This window comes from Carettochelys insculpta, chromosome 2 (genome assembly GCF_033958435.1).
Source record: "Carettochelys insculpta isolate YL-2023 chromosome 2, ASM3395843v1, whole genome shotgun sequence".
In the NCBI taxonomy this organism is placed as follows: domain Eukaryota; kingdom Metazoa; phylum Chordata; order Testudines; family Carettochelyidae; genus Carettochelys; species Carettochelys insculpta.
Genome location: NC_134138.1, coordinates 214,677,528 through 214,698,220, shown reverse-complemented (window position 1 = coordinate 214,698,220; position 20,693 = coordinate 214,677,528). Strand labels below are relative to the sequence as shown.

At 43.9% G+C, this 20,693-nt stretch overlaps 1 protein-coding gene across 6 annotated transcripts in view; it reads left to right on the top strand.

Annotated features, from left to right (window-relative positions):
- The window catches only part of CREB5 (cAMP responsive element binding protein 5), a 373,995-nt gene that overhangs the window by 51,308 nt on the left and 301,994 nt on the right, over positions 1-20,693 (top strand). For 3 of the 6 annotated variants that reach the window (XM_074984562.1, XM_074984565.1, XM_074984561.1), the window contains 2 exons: positions 10,961-11,032; positions 14,076-14,169. In XM_074984562.1, the coding sequence (XP_074840663.1) occupies positions 10,979-11,032; positions 14,076-14,169 (148 nt within the window). In that variant the 5' untranslated portion in view covers positions 10,961-10,978. Of the gene's footprint in view, positions 1-10,498; positions 10,540-10,960; positions 11,033-14,075; positions 14,170-20,693 lie in introns of those variants that run through there. The other 3 variants (XM_074984563.1, XM_074984564.1, XM_074984566.1) reach the window with 2 other exon arrangements.

Sequence of the window (20,693 nt, the reverse complement as noted above, 5' to 3'; positions counted from 1 at the left end):
TGTTTTAAAGACAGGAATCTGCTTATATATTTCCTCCTTAAACCTGCAGGAGTTTAGTGGTAAATATTTCAACTAATAGAAGTTTTAATTTTGCTGCCTCTGGGCTTATGTCCCAGATAATTATGTCCCAAGGTAAAGGCTTGCTTAGCAAAAGAACAAAGTGAAACATACCTCTCTTTAAGGTGTCGGCTGGTGATGGTTTTTCTTAGTAGAAGATTGTTGTTGTTGGTTGGCTACCTATCAGAATTGTTTAAAAATGGGGTGAGCAAAGTGTGTGTGTGTACGTGTGTGTGTGTAGGGGGAGGGGGTCAGGCCCCCTCCCGGGGGCGTGAAATTTTGTAAGAGAGGCTCAGCATGATCAATTGCTGCATCTCAGGCCCATCCATCTCATTAAAAATGTTGAAGTATGTTACTGTTTTTTTGTGTGTGTGTGTGTGTGTGTGTGTGCTCGCATTTATATACTGATTCATAAAGTCTTTACGTTCTACATACTTATTTTCATGCTGAGAGGGTATTTTTTCATACAAACATAACCAAAATTTTCATCTGTTTGGATCACATTAGACAGATTGAGGGTCCCTCCTAGTTGCAGGGATGAAAAGTGGGGTCTGACTTGAAAAGTTTGCTCACCCCCAGTTTAAATATGTAGAATAATTTGAGAGGGAAAGGCTGTATAATTGTGTCATGATGAGTTGAATATGAGATTATGATTTTGTATGATTGCCCACAGATATGTAAAAAAACACTTTGCTTAACTGTGAGCATATTGGGTACCGAAGCTGCCACTTCTAGTGACATCACTCCCGGAAGAAAGTCCTGTAGCTCTTCCAAGAGAGGCAGTCAATTCATTGAAAGAGAGAGCGAGAGAGAGAGAGATGATTACCTCACTCCCAGAAGGATTGCTTGCAGTGTTAGAGTCATGTCTCTTTCCTTATAAAGAATCAGTTTGCATTTTAAAATACTTGTGTGCTGAGGCAACTTTCATGAACAGTTTCAGTGCCCATGTAACTTCTTTCTTAACCTTTAACCTCCATTTGTCTTACTGTTTTGTGATCTATCTCCTATTAGTTAATAACTCTGTAATCATTTCTAATAATAAAACATCTTTCTTCTGTATACATTTTAAAAAATAATAGTCTACTGCTTTGTGTGTGTCCTCACTTGAAATGGCTTCAGTAGATCATCAAAGCACCCATGCTTCTCATAGGCACTGAACTCCAGTGTCTGGGTTACACAGATGCCATATTTTGTCATGGTTCTGAAATATTCCAAAAGCTGTCAGTGGTGGGAGACTGAGCCAAGAGACACGATGGTGGGGGAAAACCAAGAGTCTAGATAAGTAGCCTGTGCTTATGTCTATATTTGGCACTAACGAGGCTGCTGCTGGAATGCTGTGTCCAGTTCCTCTGTTCACAATTCAAGAAGGATGGTGACAAATTGGAAAAGGTTCAGCGAAGAGCCACAAGAATGATTAACGGTTTAGAAAACATGCCTGACAGTGATAGGCTCAGGGAGCTCAAAGGTTCTTCAATCAAGCAGCTAAGGGTGCAGCACAATCTAATGGCTGAAAATGGAAGCTAGAGAGAGTCAGAGTGAAAATAAGGCACAGGTTTGTAACAGTGAGAGCAGTTAACTATTGGAACAATTTACCAAGGTTGGTGGTGGTTTCTCCATCACTGATAATTTAAAATCAAGAGCGAGTTTTCTTCTAGGAGAGATGCCTTAGGAATTATTTTGAGTAATTTTGATGTCCTTTCTTGCCTTAGAATCTAAAAACCAATGAACTTGTGAAGTCTCCCACCAGACTCTGGGACCCTCCCATACTCAATCACTGGTCACTAAAGCATGGCTTCGTTTCCCCCTGCCTGATATTGTCTTCTTGGGTGGGGTGAAACATAGTGGCAGTCTCTCTCTGTTTGCTGCCACCAGGCTGACTGGCAGCAATCCTGGGCCCCAGGACAGAACAGTTAATGGGCCCCCAGCAAGTACAAACTGTTCCTGCTATTTGGGTGGTGCTGGCTGTGGGAGAGATTTTGTGCGAGGGACGCAGGTTCTAGGCTGGGGCAGGAGATAAGGTTTCAGCGCTTGCTTTTGATCACTCCCCACAGCGACCAGCATATCTGTCCGGCAGGAGCTCAGAGGAGCAGGAGGTCTTCATGCACCATTGCCCCCGCCCTCCACTGGCTGCTGTGGGAGAAGCAGAGCCAATGCTTAGGGTGGGGGAAGTGCCTCTGCAACCATGCATGGAGACCACCTGATCCCACAGGGGCTGCAGGGACATTCTAGCTGCTTCTCATAGCAGTGCAGAGTTGGGAGGGCAATCTGCCCTAGCCCAGATGTGCTGCCAGCAGTGGCTGGGGGGTTGGGGGCCCTTTCAGATCACCCTGGGCAGTTGCCCTTCCTCCTCACCTTGGTGGGCCTGCCTTTGACCGGACACAAACAGTAGATACGCGGTTTCCTACAGCATGTTTGTTCCCCATTTTTCTTTCCTTTCCCTACCCACATCACTTCTTCTTTCACTTTTGGTTCACTCTCCCTATCCCTCCTTGCTATTTCACTCTCCTTTCTCCCTTCCTCTCTTATTTTCTGGGAGTTTTACAGTCTTCCTCCCCACTCTCCCTTGGAGCTCCTGCCTTTGTCCCCTTCCCTATTTGGCTGTCTCCAGGGTTCATCCTCCAAAGCCACAACATGGAGTAAAAACTGAAGAAATACTAGAGAGAGCAAGCAGTAGCTGCTTTTTCACATAGAGCAGGAACAGTGGCTCCCAATAATCAAAAACAACGGTAGCAGCAAACATTTTGTATCTCTTCTATCCCAGTTGACATGGGAGAGACAAGCAGACCAGGAACAAACAGGGCAAAAATTCAGGACTGTGGTAAAGGGCTACGTACCCTGTATTCTATTTTGTCCAAGCCAGTAGTAAATAAATTAAATCACTGAGTGCTCATGTAGTCGCAGAAGTGGGAATCCTTATGTGCACATGTATTTTGGAATTCACAGTGAATTATGTAGCTGGTCACATACTTCACAAGTAGCTGTGGGGAGAGGGACAGCTCAGTGGTTTGAGCATTGGCCTGCTAAATACAGGCTTGTGAGTTCAGCCCTTGAAGGTGCCATCTGGGACAAATAGGGTGTGTGTGTGTGTGTGTGTGTGTGTGTGTGTTTTAAATCTATCAGGGATGGTGATAAGTCCTGCTGTTAGTGCAGGGAACTGGACTTGATGACCTCTGAATGTCCTTCCAGCTCTATGAGATAGGTGTCAGTGGCTGAATGCTATTGACACACCTTTCCTGTGACACAGAAGAGGTGTTCTGTGGGGTTGAGTTTTTTCCATATAACAAATGTCCTGTAACAATAATCACAACAATGTCACTAAAGCACTATTGAAGATCTGAACCCTTGCAATCTATCCTGTTAAAGCCTACTTGGGGGCTGCAAACTACTTTCCAGAATGCAAAACCATTTGGGAATGTCGTAATTTTGAAAACAGCAGGTTTCTATTGGAAATGCCAACAGAACCTTCTCTGTAGCAGCCCAAGCAGTCAGTGCAATAACAATTAGTCGTGTATGTGGAAAGCATGATGCTAGTGTTAGAAAACAAGCATGTTGGCTGAACAGACTGAGAAGGAAAAACACCATATTCCATTTCATTGCAGTGAGCCTGAAAATTGGCAGTTGGGTTCATTCAGGCAAGGAGAAATTGGTAAGAAAGTTGGTCATTAACCCAGTGCACACGGTATTTCCAAAAATAATAGTTTGTAATAGTGATTGATCCTAAAAGAGCTGGTATTGCCAGCTGGGGCTGTTCTTTCCACTTTAAAAATCACCATGGTCAGGAAGTAGCTTTTTTATCCTAGTGTGTTTTTTTCCCCCAAGGTTTAATTTAGTTCCATATTGCATAGTTCCCCAGCCTCTTCCACTGCTGCTTAAATTGTGTGCGTGACTCGGTGAATAATTACAGGTTATGCTTCTCTAGTCTGGCATTCTCCAGTTTCACAACATCCGTAATCTAGCATGCTTTTAGATAGCTGGACAACCAGTTATCATGGGTATGACCAAGTTTCCCGGGGTCCCATAAAATTTGTCTACAGCCACCACTCCTGGCTCCCAGTGTTCTGTGCTGTTATTTAGTTGTAATTTACCCATAAATGTCTTCTAAGAGCCCAGTAAGCAGTGGAAGTGTTGATAATGCTGCTAGACAATAGTGATATCCCAGGGTCCAGTAAATTCTTTACTTTGGCACCCATCAGATACTGAGGGTGCCAGACTAGAGAGGTTCAACCTGTAATACCAGATGTAGAGCTTGCTACCATGAGTACTGCCACAGATGTCTGTGACATACTTGTGCTATCATTTTGAATTCTCACTGTCATTAGTCTGTTAGGGGAATAAGCAGTACCCTCACAGATAATTTCAGGATTGGGTCCTATACTGAGAATGTTAGTCTGTATGCACCCTACCCTCCCGCGAGCATTCATACAGGTGAGTAATGTGAACGGTCTGTATCAGTGAATGTAATTACATGTCTGAGTAAGCATCTGTAGAACTTGGGCCTTGACTTACCTTCACTGCAGCAAACAATCTATCTTTTCTCATTGTTCATCTCAGGGTTGAAAACTGCAATGTTCAGTCAGTCTGTGATTGAAGGCTGAAAAGTCACTGTTTAAATGGTCAGAAAGGTCGCACAGCTGCAAATAATAATGGCCCAATGAAAATCAGATTCTGACTGTAACCCACTTTAACAATAACACTGAAACAGGAAACAAGCCTGCTTGATACTTTTAGCAGCTAAAGCAATAAGAATACCATTGACCTTTATTTATTTATTTATTTATAAAGTGAGAGAGAAAAGAGAGCAGACTTTCTGGATGTGAATTTCTTGAAGTGTTTTCCTAATTGTAGAAACGACAATGATAAAGCTCTGTGCAACATTGTTGAGAAGACTTTTAGGCTACTTCTACACTACAGAGTTTTGTAGATAAAACTGGGGTTTTGTTGAAAAAACTCACAGAGCATCTACACACAAAATGCGTTTTGTCAACAGAAACTGTCAACGTAAAAGCTGTGGAGATGCTCCAGGGATCCTTCTGTCAAGAGAGTGGATCAAAAGATCAATCCACTTTTATGTGTAGATGTATTTTGTTGGCAGAAGTTTTGTCGGAACATCTCTTCTGACTGTAACTTCCGTAGACAGATGCTTGTAGTATACATCACCAAAGTGTAGCAGAAGAGGATGCTGCAAAGAGGAAATGTTTTGCTTTATTTTGAGGGTAGTTCTTTTTTTGTTTTTTTCATTCTGTGGGATTCAGTGTTATTAATTATTCTAAAATGTGTTTGCAAGTACATAATGTACAAACTGAAAAACAAAGCCAAACCCTTTTCTGACCCAGAACTTTGTTTCTCTGATAGGTAGCATTGGCTGAAGCAGCCTCTGCATGTTTGTGTTTTAATCTTTTAATATGACAGCCTCAGCTTCTCCTAGGCACAATGATATTTCCGGGGAATGGAAGGCTACAACAATGTAGCAGATTTCCTCACATATGTATCCTGCCAATAAGACTCTTTACGCAGTCACACTAGGGCAATAAATGTTGACAGATGTTGTTAACATCGCTATTAAAACTCAGCCTCCTTTTCAGACACATAATACATTCAAACCCATGTTAACGATAGCAGAATGATGGTGATATGTCAGTATCAGTTGTAAGTACTCACTTATATTAATAATTCCTATGTGCAGCTTTGAAGCTGCCAGATAGCTGAGGAATTGATAACAACAGAAGCCAAGAATCCAGACTTAGTAACTTTTTAACCAATCATTCTGGATTCATTTGATGTTCATTGTATGAATTAATTTGGTGGTATGGTGGGTTGTCACAAGAAATTCTATAGAAAATCCATTGCAAGTGTAATTTGAGTTTTAAAGGCATTAAAGGTTAATTTAGATGGAGGTGTTAATATGATTTTTATTAGATGCAGCAGCCCTTGGTGGGTTATATTCTCATGCATTCTGGTGCACCTGCACACATTTGTAAAGCAGTTGAATTACATTCGGTTGTGATGCTCATGCATAAAACTTACACTAGGAACCATATGCTATAGGTGTATGCAGCTGTCACTTCTCTGAACTTAGGGTTATGAGACCTACAGCCACACCTTGACAAGCATTCTGTATAACTAGCATTCTGTAAAACTTCTCCGAAGTACAACGGAGAAAAAAATCTTTTTACTGAGAGTTGTTGGTATTTTTCAGTTTTAATGATTATCACACAGGTAGCAGTGTAGCTACACTGCAGAGTGTAATTTGACTCTAGAAGTTTGCAGTACTTGATAGCACATTTTTAGGGATTTTAATAATCATCTAAGTGACTAATTGTGGGTTTAAGTATTTAAACATTTGGCTTTGAAAAAAATTGGCCTGATTAGCGTACAAAAACAACATTTGATTAGAGAAGGAAATGGAATAAGAATGGCTGGTAGGATTTTTAAATTCACTTGTACGCTGGGATCAAAATTATTTCACTCTGTTCCTTTTCAATAAGCATTATCCATTCTTCTATTGAAAGTGCCATTGTCTGTCTCCCTTAAGGATGAGGGAAAGGGGTGTCTCGAGTGTTTACTCCTGGAACTGAAGCAAAATCAATTGTGATATAGATGAAGTCTTTCATAATCCATGCATGGTGTTTTGTGTGGAAAATTCTTTCTAGCATTCTCCTTAAAAGCACTTTGGGGAAAAAAGCAACATTCCAGCAGCAAAGAAAGGAGTTTTAAATTGAGTTTACCAGTGCTATTTTTTATCTACCAATTTTCTCTATTGCTTCATTGCGTTAAGATGGGACAGTAGAAAAATCCTCTGAATCCTCCATCTTTAGCTCACTAGGTAAAATCTAAAGGGCTTGTCTACACACAAACTAGACTATGCACAAATAGCTAAAATTGGTTGTAATTCATTTTACATCTTCACTTATGTTGGTACAGATCTGTATATGGATATTATTTCTTATTTTGGATTGACTACCCCCTTTCAATTTAATTTAAAAGTGATTTGAGTTAAATCAAATTAGGACTTTCATAGCCTGAAATAGGAGTGCCCACACGCAGATTTATACAAAAAAAATTGACTGTGAATTGCAACTGAATATAGTTATTTCAGTTTCAGTTTGTGTGTAGACATGCCTGGACTTTGGTCTAAAATATATACACTTCTGCTGACAATTCAGCAAAATAAGTTGCTGGTTTCAGTCCACTTTAAGGGCGTATTTGTCCACTTCACAAAAAACAAATGACACTGATTGTCATCTTACGGACAGCCTTGGCAGAGAGGTTAAGGGCTTAATGGAAATGGCAACTGACTTCTTATTCATAGCAATTGTCTGTCTGGATCAGGTTTGAAACCCACAGGCTCTGTGCACACAAGAGGGCCACAGAGTGTTTACATGCCAGATGTGCTTTGTCAACAGACTGTTGATAAAACCCAGCACATCCACTGGCAGCATTTGACTCTTAACATTAAGAATAAAGCCTTTGTCAACAGTTGCCTGTTGACAAAAAGTCTGCATAGAAACTCCCAGGGCTCCTTTGTTGATAGACAAGGCTTCCAGTTCCCTGGGCAGCCCTGTTTGCACCACTTCTGGTTGGCTGCTCTGTCGAGAGAGTGGATGGGAAGTCTGGCTGCTATCTGTTGACAGAGTGGATTTTTGTGTATGGCCGTGATCTGTGGACAGAAGTTTTGCCAGAAGATCTCTTCCGACAGTAACTTCTGTTGACAGATAGCTGTAATGTAGATGTAGCCACAGACAGGACATCATGGGAAAGTTCATGCTGCTGTCTGGTATGTAGTATCTCGTCTGATAAACAGGGGAATATGCCTCCCTGCCAATTAAACCAGCACGGTTTAACAGCACAAAATTAATTTAAAAGAAGAAAAAGCTGGAATAAACTAGGAATCTACTGTCTGGAATTTTCACTGCTGCAGTAAATATAATGGGGAGTAAGTGCTGATAGGTACAGGCTAGTAGTTCTGTTCAAGGCAAGAATACAAACTGTTTACAGGATATTTACGGTTCTTCAGGGTGCTCTCCGAACTTATAAGTGAATGATGCTATTTTGAAATTAGCATTTGTTCTATTTGGTTGTATATTTGTAGATTCCTATTTGTTATGATAGTGATAAAGGGATATATTTAACTTGAAGTCTGCTCTGTTTTTTCTTTAAAATGGGTTCAATTTATGGGTTGATATCTGCCCTGGAGGCCCTCTGCCAATTTTGGAATCTTTGTAGTCAAATTTTCCTACTTATTAAAATGTCTTTTTCCCCTCTTTCTTTGGATAAAAGATTTACAAACACAAATAAAATTACCAGCTAGGCAGAGGTAGAGTAAAACTGAATGCACTCAAAATGCTGTCCAGTTAAAGCAAACTGTGAAAGGAGTGTGTTTTTGTTTTCTAATGTAGTTAATTATACTCCCAGCTATTACTTGTAGATATAGTAGATTCAAAATAGTGTGGTAATTATCCATTTTTTAAAAAAAGGCTTTATAAAATAATTAAAGCTATGTCTACATTACCTGGAAGATGGACCCGCTCAGGTTTGATCTTCCAGGGTTTGATTTTGCACACCGGATGGAGACGCACAAAATCGACCTATCAGGGGTCAGCAGCTGACCTTAGTACTTCTCACATCAAGGAGTGAGGGAGGTTGATGGGAAAAACTCTCCTGTTGACCCTCCTTAGTGAGGACAGCCAGGTAAGTCGATTGCGGATAAGTTGATTCTGGCTATGCAATGGGTGTAGCTAGAATTGCATATCTGCAATTGACTTTCCTTCGTAGTGTAAACCAAACCTATGTCCAAATCAGTCAGAAGCACTGCTTGAGTACTGATACAAAGTCAGCTGTAGTATTGCACTCTGAGTTGCATACTATATGGGGAGACAAATATTTATTTCCATACCTCTTATTGTTCTTTTCTCATCTGCTAACCCAAGAGCTCTCCCCCAGTGTCTGGTCCATAATTAAAACAGCCAGACTTCAATGTCCTATGGTAGCATTCAAAAACAACAAGAAGTCCTGTGGCATATTTATAAACTAACAGATATTTTGCAGCATAAGGTTTTGTGGGCAAAGACCCGCTTCATCAGATGCCTGAGTTTGGGGGTTCTGGAGGAGAGTTTAAAGAGGGAGTTTCAGTCAAGGGGAGGACCAGAATTGACAAGGTCTGTTCAGTCATGGAGCACGTGGCCCATTATCAGCAGTTAAAGTGGAGTTGTGAACATGAAGAGCTGAGAAACTGCTTTTGTAATTGGCCAACCACTCCCAGTGTCTGTTCAATCTGTGGTTGATGGTGTCCAATTTTCAAATGAACTGCAGCTCTGCAGTTTCTCTTTGGAGTTTATTTTTGAAGTTTTCTTTATTGTAGGACTGCTACTTTTAAATCTGTTACTGAGTCCAGGGAGATTGAAGTGTTCTCCTGCAGGTTTTGTATGTTACTGTTCCTGATGTCTGATTTATGGCCATTTATTCTTTTACTTAGAGACTGTCCAGTTTGACCCATGTAAGTTGCAGTGGGGCATTTTTGGCACATGATGACATACATTATATTAGTAGATCTGTAGGTGAAAGAGCCCCTGATGGTGTGGTTGACGTGGTTAGATCCTGTGATGATATCACTGGTGTAGATATATGAGCAGAGTTGGCACCAAGGTTTCTTGTAGGGGTTGATTCCAGGTTTAGAGTCACTGTAGTCTGGTCTGTAGTTGCTGATGAGAATTCGTTTAAGGTTGGCAGGCTGCCTGTAGGCGAGGACTGGCCTGTAGGAGAACACTTCAATCTCCCTGGATACAGTCCTAGAACAAAAAAACTCCAAAAATAAACTCCAGAGAGAAACTGCAGAGCTGCACTTAATTTGCAAATTGGACACCATCAACCAAGGATTGAACAGAGACTGGGAGTGGTTGGGTAGTTACAAAAGCAGTTTCTCTGCTCTTGATGTTCACAACTCCACATTAACTGCTGATAATGGGCCACATCCTCCGCGACTGAGTAGACCTTGTCAACTCTGCCCCTGAAGCGGGTCTTTGCCCATGAAAACTTATGCTCCAAAATGTCTGTTAGTCTATAAGGTGCCACAGGACTTCTTTATTGTTTTTGAAGATACAGACTATCTTGGCTACTGCTCTGATACTATACAATTCTGCTTTCTGCTAGATTTCAAATCTTCTGATCTTTAGGATCTGGCAGGACTTCATGAACAATGCTGTATGTTAAATATTTACCTAAAACAATTCACCACTCAAAATGTGGGCTCTTCCATTAGAAGAATTCCATTTAGTCTGGCTTAAATGTTGTTCAGTCAGGAACTGCAGGAGGAAAAGTGAAAAGGCTTAATTTCAGGATCTTTGTGAGCAGGCATGGTCTTATCTAATAATAACATGGAACATGTGTTTTTTCCCCTCGGCAGGCTTTCTGTTCTAACAGCCTAACGGCTTTTTTCTTTTTTCAGAGTAAATATATGCCCTGGAAAGAGCAATAAGAACTTAGACTGTAAGTAGCCTGATGAATAGGTGTAAGTTAGGACCCTGAAATGATGATCAGTATCGGAGGGGTAGCCGTGTTAGTCTGGATCTGTAACAGAAACGAAGGGTCCTGTGGCACCTTATAGACTAACAGAAAAGTTTTGAGCATCAGCTTTCGTGAGCACAGACTCACTTTTTCAGATGCTGGAGCATCTGAAGAAGTGAGTCTGTGCTCACGAAAGCTCATGCTCAAAACTTTTCTGTTAGTCTATAAGGTGCCACAGGACCCTTCGTTGCTGAAATGATGATGAATTTTTTCCTGTCAGTTTTTGTGGTTTTGAAATTAATTTTTTTAAACTCTAAAAATGCTTCTATTTTGCATGTTTCCTGAAGTTTAGGGTGCATATATTTATGGGTTCCCTTTTCTTCCCCCACGTTTTAACATGTAGATTTATGAGGAATCAAAGATGAACTTGGAGCAGGAGAGGCCTTTTGTCTGCAGTGCCCCAGGCTGCTCACAGGTGAGTGGAGTCAGCGGCAATATTAACTGAGCCTTCAGCACTAGCTCTGGCTTGTATAATGCCTCCTGATATATTAACACAGGCCTAATAATAGAGTTTTCCAAAAAGCCCTGGCTTTTCCCAGAAAGATATTATTACGGAATAATGAAAACAAATATGCAGCTATTCACATCTTTCACTAAATGTTTTTTTCAAACCTTTCTCACCCCCAAACTCAAACCAAGTATTTAAAGTAACGCAGCACGCTCATTTAACTGTTCAGGTGATAGACAACATTGAAAGGGAATGTGCTGGCTGAGTAGGGCTACAGCTCTTGTGATATTTGTCTTTGCTTCTCATACATTTGTATGAACATGTAAGTTGTGTGTGTGTGTGTATTTATTGCTATTTCTATAGATAATGCATATTACCTTATAGGACATCTTTATATTGAATATGCTGCATTTAATATGCATTTCATGGCCAAATCCTGACCCCTATTGTAAACATGGGATTCCAGCTGACTTGAGTGGCAGCCCCATGTATGCACCTGAGGACATAATCTGGCTCATAGCATTATGTGTTTGATCTTTCCTCTTTAGTAGTGAATTGACAGGTATTTTACCCACTGAGTTTTACCCACTTAGTTTGGAATTCAGTGTTTCTCTGACACATTTGATAGTCGGTAACAACATCAGTAATCCCTAAAGCAATTTAGGAACCTCCATCCCTTGCATTTCCCTGTACTAGTTTAGTCTAGTGACTAGAGTCCACAACTAGGAGTAATTAGATATGGGCTTCCTTTCAGGTGCTATCATAGACCTGCTGTGTGACCTTGGGTAAGTCATTTAACTTTGCCTGCATCAGTTTCCCTATCTGTAAATGAGGCTAATACTGCCCTAATTTGGTGGGGTGTTAAGTCTTAAGGTACAGTCCTTAATGTCTGTAAAATCCTTTGTGTTATTCTGATGTGAGCTATAAGAGTGCAGTGTATGTTATTACTATAGTTTTAGATGGAGGTAGTTTTGTCACAATTGGAGTACAAATGTGGAAATCTTGAATTCACATGTTGGCACATAACTAATGTGCTCCGCCATTTAAATTAATAGGTGTCTTACTAATGACTTCCATTGATTTTTTTTGGATCAGCCCCTAAATTAGGAAGATGTCCATTTGTAGTTTTAAGTCTGTGTGTACACAGCTGAAGCATCATTAGAGGCTCTGCCTCTAAGAGATTAATTTTAAAACATCTCCAAAGTCTTCAGAAAAAAAATTATTTACTCTTTTGAGGAGTTTGGGCCAAGTTCACAAGAAGCACTAATGGACTGACCTTTCATTAAAATAAATGAATTTGAGCCCACTTATGGCTGTGCTGATTTTTGCTTCCACCTCTAGCGGACAAAGAGGAGGGAAATCAAATAGTCTCCTTATTGTCTATTTAATTAAAAATCTTTTAAATTCACTTTTAAGTTATAGGGCATCTTCTGTTTACTGTAAAACATCAGTTGCATATTGTAGTAATTCAAAGTAGTTCCTGCTCAATCAATCAGTTTAACTATTTGAAGAATGGGTTAGCCAGCCTTATGTACCATGAAGGAACTGTGTTTACAGAAAAATCACAAGTCTGGATTAAAAGGAACGGCTCCCTCCCCCAAGCCCACCAGGCTTTCTTTAGGTCCTGCTGATTTGCACACTGAAGATGGAAGTGTAGCATTCCAGGGTGGAGATTTCATTTCAGCAATGTGTTTCTGCTCACAACATTAAGCGTGGAGAGGGTTTCCCACATTCCATTTGCTCACAATGTAAATTTTTAGTGCTTTTACTTCTTCCAGATGAGTAAACACCGAACCAGGATTTCACAGTGAGAAAAAGCCCCTTCCCCGCCTTTCTTGGATCTTTATATACATTTTTGACAACTCATCCACATTATGTATTCTCTGTGAATACCTATAGGCATATACGTGCTGCAGAGTATAATGTACTGTAGCTGTGTTTAACATGCCATAGCCACCAGCAGAGGTACTTAGTCTGGGTTATGTCATTTTAAAAGCACCAAATCATCTCAATTTCTACCAGTTGTTGTTGGTCTTCTAGGGATCTGTTGCTTTAAAATGCCACTCTTTACAAAGGTATTCAAACCCATCTTAGTATTCTTTCCTACTCCTTGACTAGTCCTGTTAAAACAAACATTTATCATAACTACTAGCAAAAGTATTCCATTTGGCCAACATGTGCAAAAATGTTTTCCCAGATTCTTTCACTTACATATTTTCCTCTCTCTACTTAGTAAAGTTGTGCCCACCTGCTCTTTCACCAGTAAAAAGTTTTTAATAGGCACCATTCAGAACACAGTGTGCCCAGATGAAATTTTTTAATTATTGTGTTCATTCAAGTTTTTGTTGTTTTATTATTTTAAAAGAAATAGTTGAGATTTATAATTCTTTTATCAGGACTAGAAATGCAATTTCATGCATTAGTATGTTGTGTAAGGTTTCTTATAAAACATAGCCTGACATCTTGTCCTCTGTGCAAAGAAAAGGAAATTAGTTTAATATATCTTCCTGGTTGTAAATACCCAGTAGAAATCAAATACCACTGTACAGTGGCTGGATTAAATCAGGTCTGATTAGAACCAAGTTGATCTGTTGCAGACATAAATCACATGGTAACACAAATTGTGTGATACCTGGGTACTTTTGGGTAGCGGAAGGCTTCCTGTTTTAATTATATTTTTATTCTTCTGGACAAACAATTTGAATTTTGCTACTTCTGGTGTGTATTTTGGGTATATGACTAGATAGGCCATCTGCATTTTAACCCTTTTACTTGGACATTGTCCAAGAGATCACTGCAGCAAATTTGCTTTCTCACATAGAGTACAAAGATAGTTCTTACTTACGCTCACTTGCATTTTAGAATTGTTTTTGGCTGTTCCTATGCCATTTGGATGTCCGGATGCTTTTTTTCTTTTCTTTTCTTTTTTTTTTCAAATCCGGTTTGTTGTCAACATTTATTAGAGAACTAAATACTTCTTTCTTCCTTTCTCTTTGTGCTTGCCTGACAGCGTTTTCCAACGGAGGATCATCTGATGATTCACAGGCACAAACATGAAATGACTTTGAAGTTTCCTTCAATAAAAACAGATAATATGTTATCAGGTAAGAAGACATGAAATATAAGAATCAAGTGAGATGCCTAATTTGATGTTGCTACTATGACTTCTGCTGGAAAGCTATTGCCAAAATAGATTAGAGATTAATTTCAAAGTTGCTCCAATGAGATGGAACAAACTATCTGGGAAAACTCTGGATAAGGTAGTAGCTGCTATTTGTTTGTCTTGAGGATTAGTGTGAGAGAGATAGGGGAGACTGATGAACTTTAGACACACTGGTTTTGCCTCTGTACCAGGTCTATGGGGTAGAAGGTGTACCACTGGTGTGTGAATTTGTCGGCATTCCAGTGAAATATACACACTTACAAGTGGCACTGCAGAAATCAGCACCAAAAGGGTTACTGAAGTACATTTGTGAAGTTCCTACAGGAGTCATTATTTTAATTTATGACAAGCTCACCTCAGTACTCATTGTATTCTTTTTATAATAGCCCCCTTCTTAAGATACTGACATACTTCCATAGCTATGAATCAGGCCATTGAACAATGTTAAAACAGGTTCAATAGCTAAAGTGCTTCTTGGGCTAAAAACATTACTAGCTAAAAAAAATCATACTTGCATTCCTTTAGTCTTCAGCTACTTGTGAATCTTTTACACTGGGGTGTGTACATCAATGCCCATAGACACATTGGTAGCTTGCTAGCATTGCATATTTATAGTAGTTTCTGCGTCTTTCCCTTTTGTTTTCCCTGTCTCATGTTTATCGTGTGTACTTTTAAAACGTTGAGCATATGCTTCAGATTTTATGCATATCATCTTTAAACATCTTGTTTTTCACTAGCTGAAGATTCCAGAAGAGAAATGTAAAAATAAATGTACTAAATGATGATGCCTAGGCAGGGTTTGTATTAACAATTCATGGAGACAGGTTTTCTTAAGTGGGCTCCTTCTGAGTAGGTAGTACCATCTAAAAATAGTAATGCATCTGTTGCATACATGAATTCTGTCCAAGTGTGTTCACTGTAGGTACATCAATACAGCAATTGGATAAATATGCAACAGGCTCAGACTCTGTGTGCATAAAATCCAAAATCCCCATTTTAAAGTATGACTCTAAGCTACGTGTGCATTGAAGAAAAACTCAAACCCTAGTAGTAGTGGTAGAAGAGGACTTTGGAAACAATAGTGAGGCAATTTTTCTTCACATATTCTCCTTAAATAATTAATATTCCAGGAAATATATGTTTACTACTCTACTTCACTGTTTTGTTTTTTTCACAGTGAATCCCTTAAAAATATTTAGCAGAGGTACTTTGCACTGAGGAATAAGAGTGTTCACAGGTATTCAAACTCTCATCTCCACTGCTGTGACGAAGTAGTCTGGAGCTTGGCCATTGGGCTTTATTAGGAGGGGCATGGAAAAGATGGGCCAGGTCTTGTTATATGTTTTTCCTTAGAGCTGTGCTTGTTTTAGTCGCTAGTATTCATGTTTCTTTAGTTTTGCCTTTACAGGAAGAGACATATTTAAAAAGGAGAGGGCAAGCAATTCTAAGAGATTAGCTTCAGGCCAGCCAATTCATATTGCTCATCACTTCTAAGGAATCACTTCCTCATTCTCTGTGGGTGAAATAAATGTTGTAATCCAGTGTCTTGCCAAAATGCCACAGGTGTGCACCATATAAGCAGATAAAAATGTATTTGTAAGAGGTAGAATGACATAATGTATTTTGCCAAGGTGCCCCTCTGTATCTATTATATGCAAGATTTATTGAGCTGCTAATAACTTTGAAGATATTTAACCTAATTAAAAGACAGTTAAAAAAAATGAAGCATTAACCTGAGCTGATGAGTATCAGAGAGATGACAAGTACTCAGCTACGTGCTATTAGGAGCAGTAAAATAAACTAGGTAGATTGAGATTACACATTTACTCTACATATACATTATGGAACATTAAGGGCGTGTTTACACGTGCACAGTATTTCGAAAAGACCAGCCCTCTTTCGAAAGAGTGAAGGGAGCGTCTACACGTACCATGCACTCTTTCGATGTGAAATCGAAGGAACGCAGCCCAGACATCAAAAGGTGGACCCCGATCCTGCATGGGAAAAGCGCCACCCATCGAAAAACAACATCGAAAGAAGGCACATGTAGTCACGCCATGGCCCGCTTTTTTGAAAGAAGAGTCCTCCACGGCATCCAGTCCATGCGCGGAGATGCCCTGCACCACCAAGCGGAGCTCTATGACCTGTGCGTCCAGCTGCTCTTAAAGCCGCATGGACCCAGAAACCCCGTGGCAGGAAGCTGACAGCGGGCAAGCTGCGAAAGCATGAGCTCCAGGCAGCACGCCCTCTCAGCTGCACCTGACAACACTGACAGGCACATGGCCCGCGTCCAGCAGTCCCCTGAGCCCCAGGGTCCCCCCTCCGAGCCCCCACGGGTCTCCCAGGGGTCTGTCCCCGAAAAAAAGAAAAGGGCTCCCTCCTGGATGGACCATGAACTGAGAGACCTCCTGGGCCTCTGGAGGGAAGAGGACATCCTGCGGGAGATGGGGGTAAAGCGGAGGAACGCCGTTACCTTTGCCCACCTTGCCCGGGGACTGACCAGCCAAGGCCACCTGGAGCGGACACCAGAGCAAGTCCAGAGCAAAGTTAAAGAGCTCCAGCAGGGCTATGTCCGGGTCTGGGGCAAGGCCGGGGCGCTCTGGGCGGGCCCCTCCACCTGCTCCTACTGTAGGGAGCTCCGTAGCATCCTGGGGCCCCTGGGACAGCTCCCCACCAAAAGTGGTCCTGGACAGCTCGGCAGACCAGCCCAAGCTGAAGGAGCTGCAGGAGCCAGGACCTGCCAGCCCAAGCCAGGGGGCAGACACCACCCAGGACTGGTCCAGTGAGAAGGGTGACCTCGTCATCGATGTCCGCTTGTAGTCGTCCAGACGGGCCACAGGGAGCTGGGCGTCCCTGGAGATCCTTGAGGTCCCCCCAGTAAGTGCACAGTGGGGCCAGCACGCCTGCAGGCAGGGCAGGGGTGGCACCCCTGACAGTAGCCTGGGCACAGGCCTGGAGGCCCAGAGCCACACACCCCGGCCGGCCACAGCCCGGAACACGCCCTCTGCACCTGCCACGCCACCCAGCACCCGGACCCATGAGCAGTTCCAGGCACCCAGTTTCCCAGTGGGATGCCTGCGCCAGCCCATACCTGGGGATGGTTCCACCCGGGGGGAAGCCCATGTGCACTTGATGCCACAGGGGTGCCATGTCCACCATGGCCAGGCCCTGGGAGGGTCAGAGAAGGTGGGGCCCCAGGGGGTCAGGGTCCCGGTGGGAATGGGGACGAGGTCCTGCTTGGAGACTGACATGCTATCCATCACCCCTTGCAGGTGCAGCAAGTGAGGGCCCACACAGTTCATCGGCGTTGGTGGTCCCTGAGTGTCCCCTGGAGGCATTGGACAGGGACCGGGCACCCTCAGCAGCAGCGTTATGCTGGGCGCGCAGCCGGAGGTCACAGCGGCGCCCAGTGGATGACCCCACCAGCCTCCGCCAGGGTGGAGGAGTCTGACCTGGCGTGGCAGAGGGAGGCCTGGGACAGGCTCATGTCCTGGCTGGACACCATTCATGGGACTTTGCAGGAGCACGTGGGCAATGTGGCCCAGCTCCTGGCCCTCCGCACCCCCCCAGCTACCCAATCCCCTGAGCCCCCTGCAGGACCCCCCCAGAAAGGTCCCACCCAGGTTCCCCTGCTCACCCCACACCCTCCACAGAGTCCTCCACTCCACCTCACACAGATGCTCCCTCTACTGTCCCACCACGCCCGTACCTTCCGGTGCTCCCCGCCCCATCCCAGCCCCACTGTGGCACCCGCTTCTGGGGGTAAGGGGATCTCGGGGCTGGCATGGCTCTTGGCCCACAACCCCCTTGCCTGAGTGACCCTCCCAAGTCTGGCCCCCTCCCCACCCCCTTCCGAGTTCAGGCCCCCTCTATCAGTTCTAGCCCCCTCCCCACCCCCTTCCAAGTTCAGGGCCCCTCTCCCAGTTCTAGCCCCCCCATACCCCCCACATTGTACATAGTTGTTGAACTTTTACACCAGTTTTTTACAGTTTATTATTTATAAAGGTTTATATTGTGCACGACTACCTGTGTCCCGTGGTCCCATGGGGGGCAGGCACAGCACGGTGGTGGTGGTGGTGCATGTGGTGGGGGGTGGACGCATGGGGGGAGGGGGAGGTGTGGGCATCGAGGTGCTCAGTGCGGCCCCGGGGCAAGACTTGCACGAAGGGCCTCCAAGATCCAGACACTGTCGTGGTTTGCCTGGTGGCTGGCGACAGCAGCCAGCCGCTCGAACCCCATGGTGGCCTCAGCTGCCCACCCCTGTATGTAGGCATCCCCCTTGACCGCAGCAGGCGCCCACCACTTGTGGGACATTATGCATCCCCACCTTGAGGCAGGCAAGAAGGCACCGCCACCGCCCCTTGAGGTGCCCAAAGGCCCTCTCGACCACGTGCCGGGCCTGGTTGAGGTGCGTTTTGAAGGCCTCCCTGCTGGGGTCAAGGTGGCCAGTATAGGGCCGCATCAGCCATGCCGGTAGGGGGTATGCTGCATCCACAACTATGCATAGCGGCATGGTGGTGTCCCCAACTGGCTTTTCCCGCTGGGGGATGAAGGTGCCGGCCTCCATATGCTGGCACAGACCAGAATTGCAGAAGACCTGGGTGTCATGGATTGTCCCCAACCAGCCCATGTAGATGTCCATAAACTGGCCTTTGCGGTCCACCAGGGTCTGGAGGAGCACCGAGTGGTAGCCCTTCTGGTTGATACAGTGGCTGGCGCTGTGTGGTGGGGCACGGATGGGGATGTGTGTCCCGTCCAGAGCACCAAAGCAGTTCGGGAACCCCAATGAAGAGAAACGCTCGACGATGGAGTCCAGATGCCCGACGCAGATGACCCGGTGCAGAAGCATGGTGTTCAGGGCATGGACACCCTGCAGGGAGGGAGGCCGGGCACTCTTGTGAGGGTGTGTCAGGGTGTTTCCAGCTGGCGACCCTCTCCTGCCCCCCCAGCTGCCCCCAGCTGGCGACCCCTGAGGGGTCCCTGTGTCCATGGGCCCCCTTCCCGTGGTGGGAGTGTGCCCTGGGCCTGGCTTACCTCCATGAGCACTGCTCCGACAGTGGCACCCCCCCACTTGTCCACCCCAAACTGGTGACCCACTGAGTGGTAGGAGTCCAGGGTGACCAGTTTCCATACCACAATGGCGACTTGCTTCTCGAGGGGAAGCGCAGGCCTCATGGTGGTGTCCTGATGCCTCAATGCAGGTGCCAGCCAGTGACAGTTCCTGGAAGGTGTCCCAGCTCATGCGAAAGTTCCGGAGCCAGGTGACAGCATCCCATTGCCCCAGCACCATTCGCTCCCACCAGTCCGTGCTGCTGGGGTGGCTCCACAGGCGCCGGGGTGCAAGGGGGCAGGGGGCAGGCTGGGTGTGCTCTGTGTCCTCAGGGGGGCTGTTCTGTCTCCCAAGGAGGAGGGGAGCGGCTGCGGCGACCGTGCAGACAACATGGGCAACAGTGCCCACAATGTCCACATCCAGTGCGAGGAGCAGGGTGTCGTCGGCCATGGTGCTGCTGCACTGGGGTCCTGCGTTGCTCCTGACAGCTCGGCAGGCCTTGTCTAGTGCAGGGCTGGCGGGGCAAAGGGGGGACCTTTAAGGTGGCGGCTGGCTGCGGGCCCCGGAAGGGCTTGGCAGCCATGTGAACCCATCCACGGCATCTCTGCCTCCCTTCTTTTGAAAGAGCGCTCGTACACGTGTGGACGCTCTCTTTAGAAATAATGGGATGGGGTCTTCGAAAGAGTGGGTCGGAACTGCGATCCGCCTTTGCCGTGTGGTCGTGTTCTTTCGAAACATATATCGATTTCTGAATTTTGATTTTGCTCTTTCAGTGGTGGGCTCCTGTATAGACACAGCCTAATAGTTTTGATAGTGTATAGACTAGCACAGCTCTCTCTCTGTTACTATTCATTATGGAACATGTAGTAAATGAATAGGATATATGTCAAAGGTAGCTGAGGTATACGTTCTATATTTCATTCCGTTCAGATCAAATATTTCAGAACATCTCCCTCCCTATTACAAATAGCAACTGCTTGCAAACATTTCATTTGGCTGTACATGTTTCTTTTTCTTTTTTCCTTCTTCAAAAAAAAAAAACAAAACAGTCATGCCTTTGGTACTTAACAATTCAAGGTTGGCAGATGCCAACACTGAGTGGATTCTTCTCTCCCCTTGAAAACTACATTTAGGAAAAAATTTCAACTCAGGATAGGCAAAAAAAGACATTGCACAAGACACTGAAAAGCAGGACACACAAAAATGCATAGCTGCTTGCTGTGTCCGTGGATTTAGAACAAGGTGAGAAACTGTTTTCTCATCTCACAAATGTTTTGAGATTTTGCAAAACTTTCCTGCCTTTGAGAGAGAAAAAGATAAAACCTTAAAGACTTTTTGTGAACCAGAATTATGAAAAATATTCAGTGCAGGTCAGTTGAAACATTGTGTGTTGATAATTTCAAAATATTTTGTTT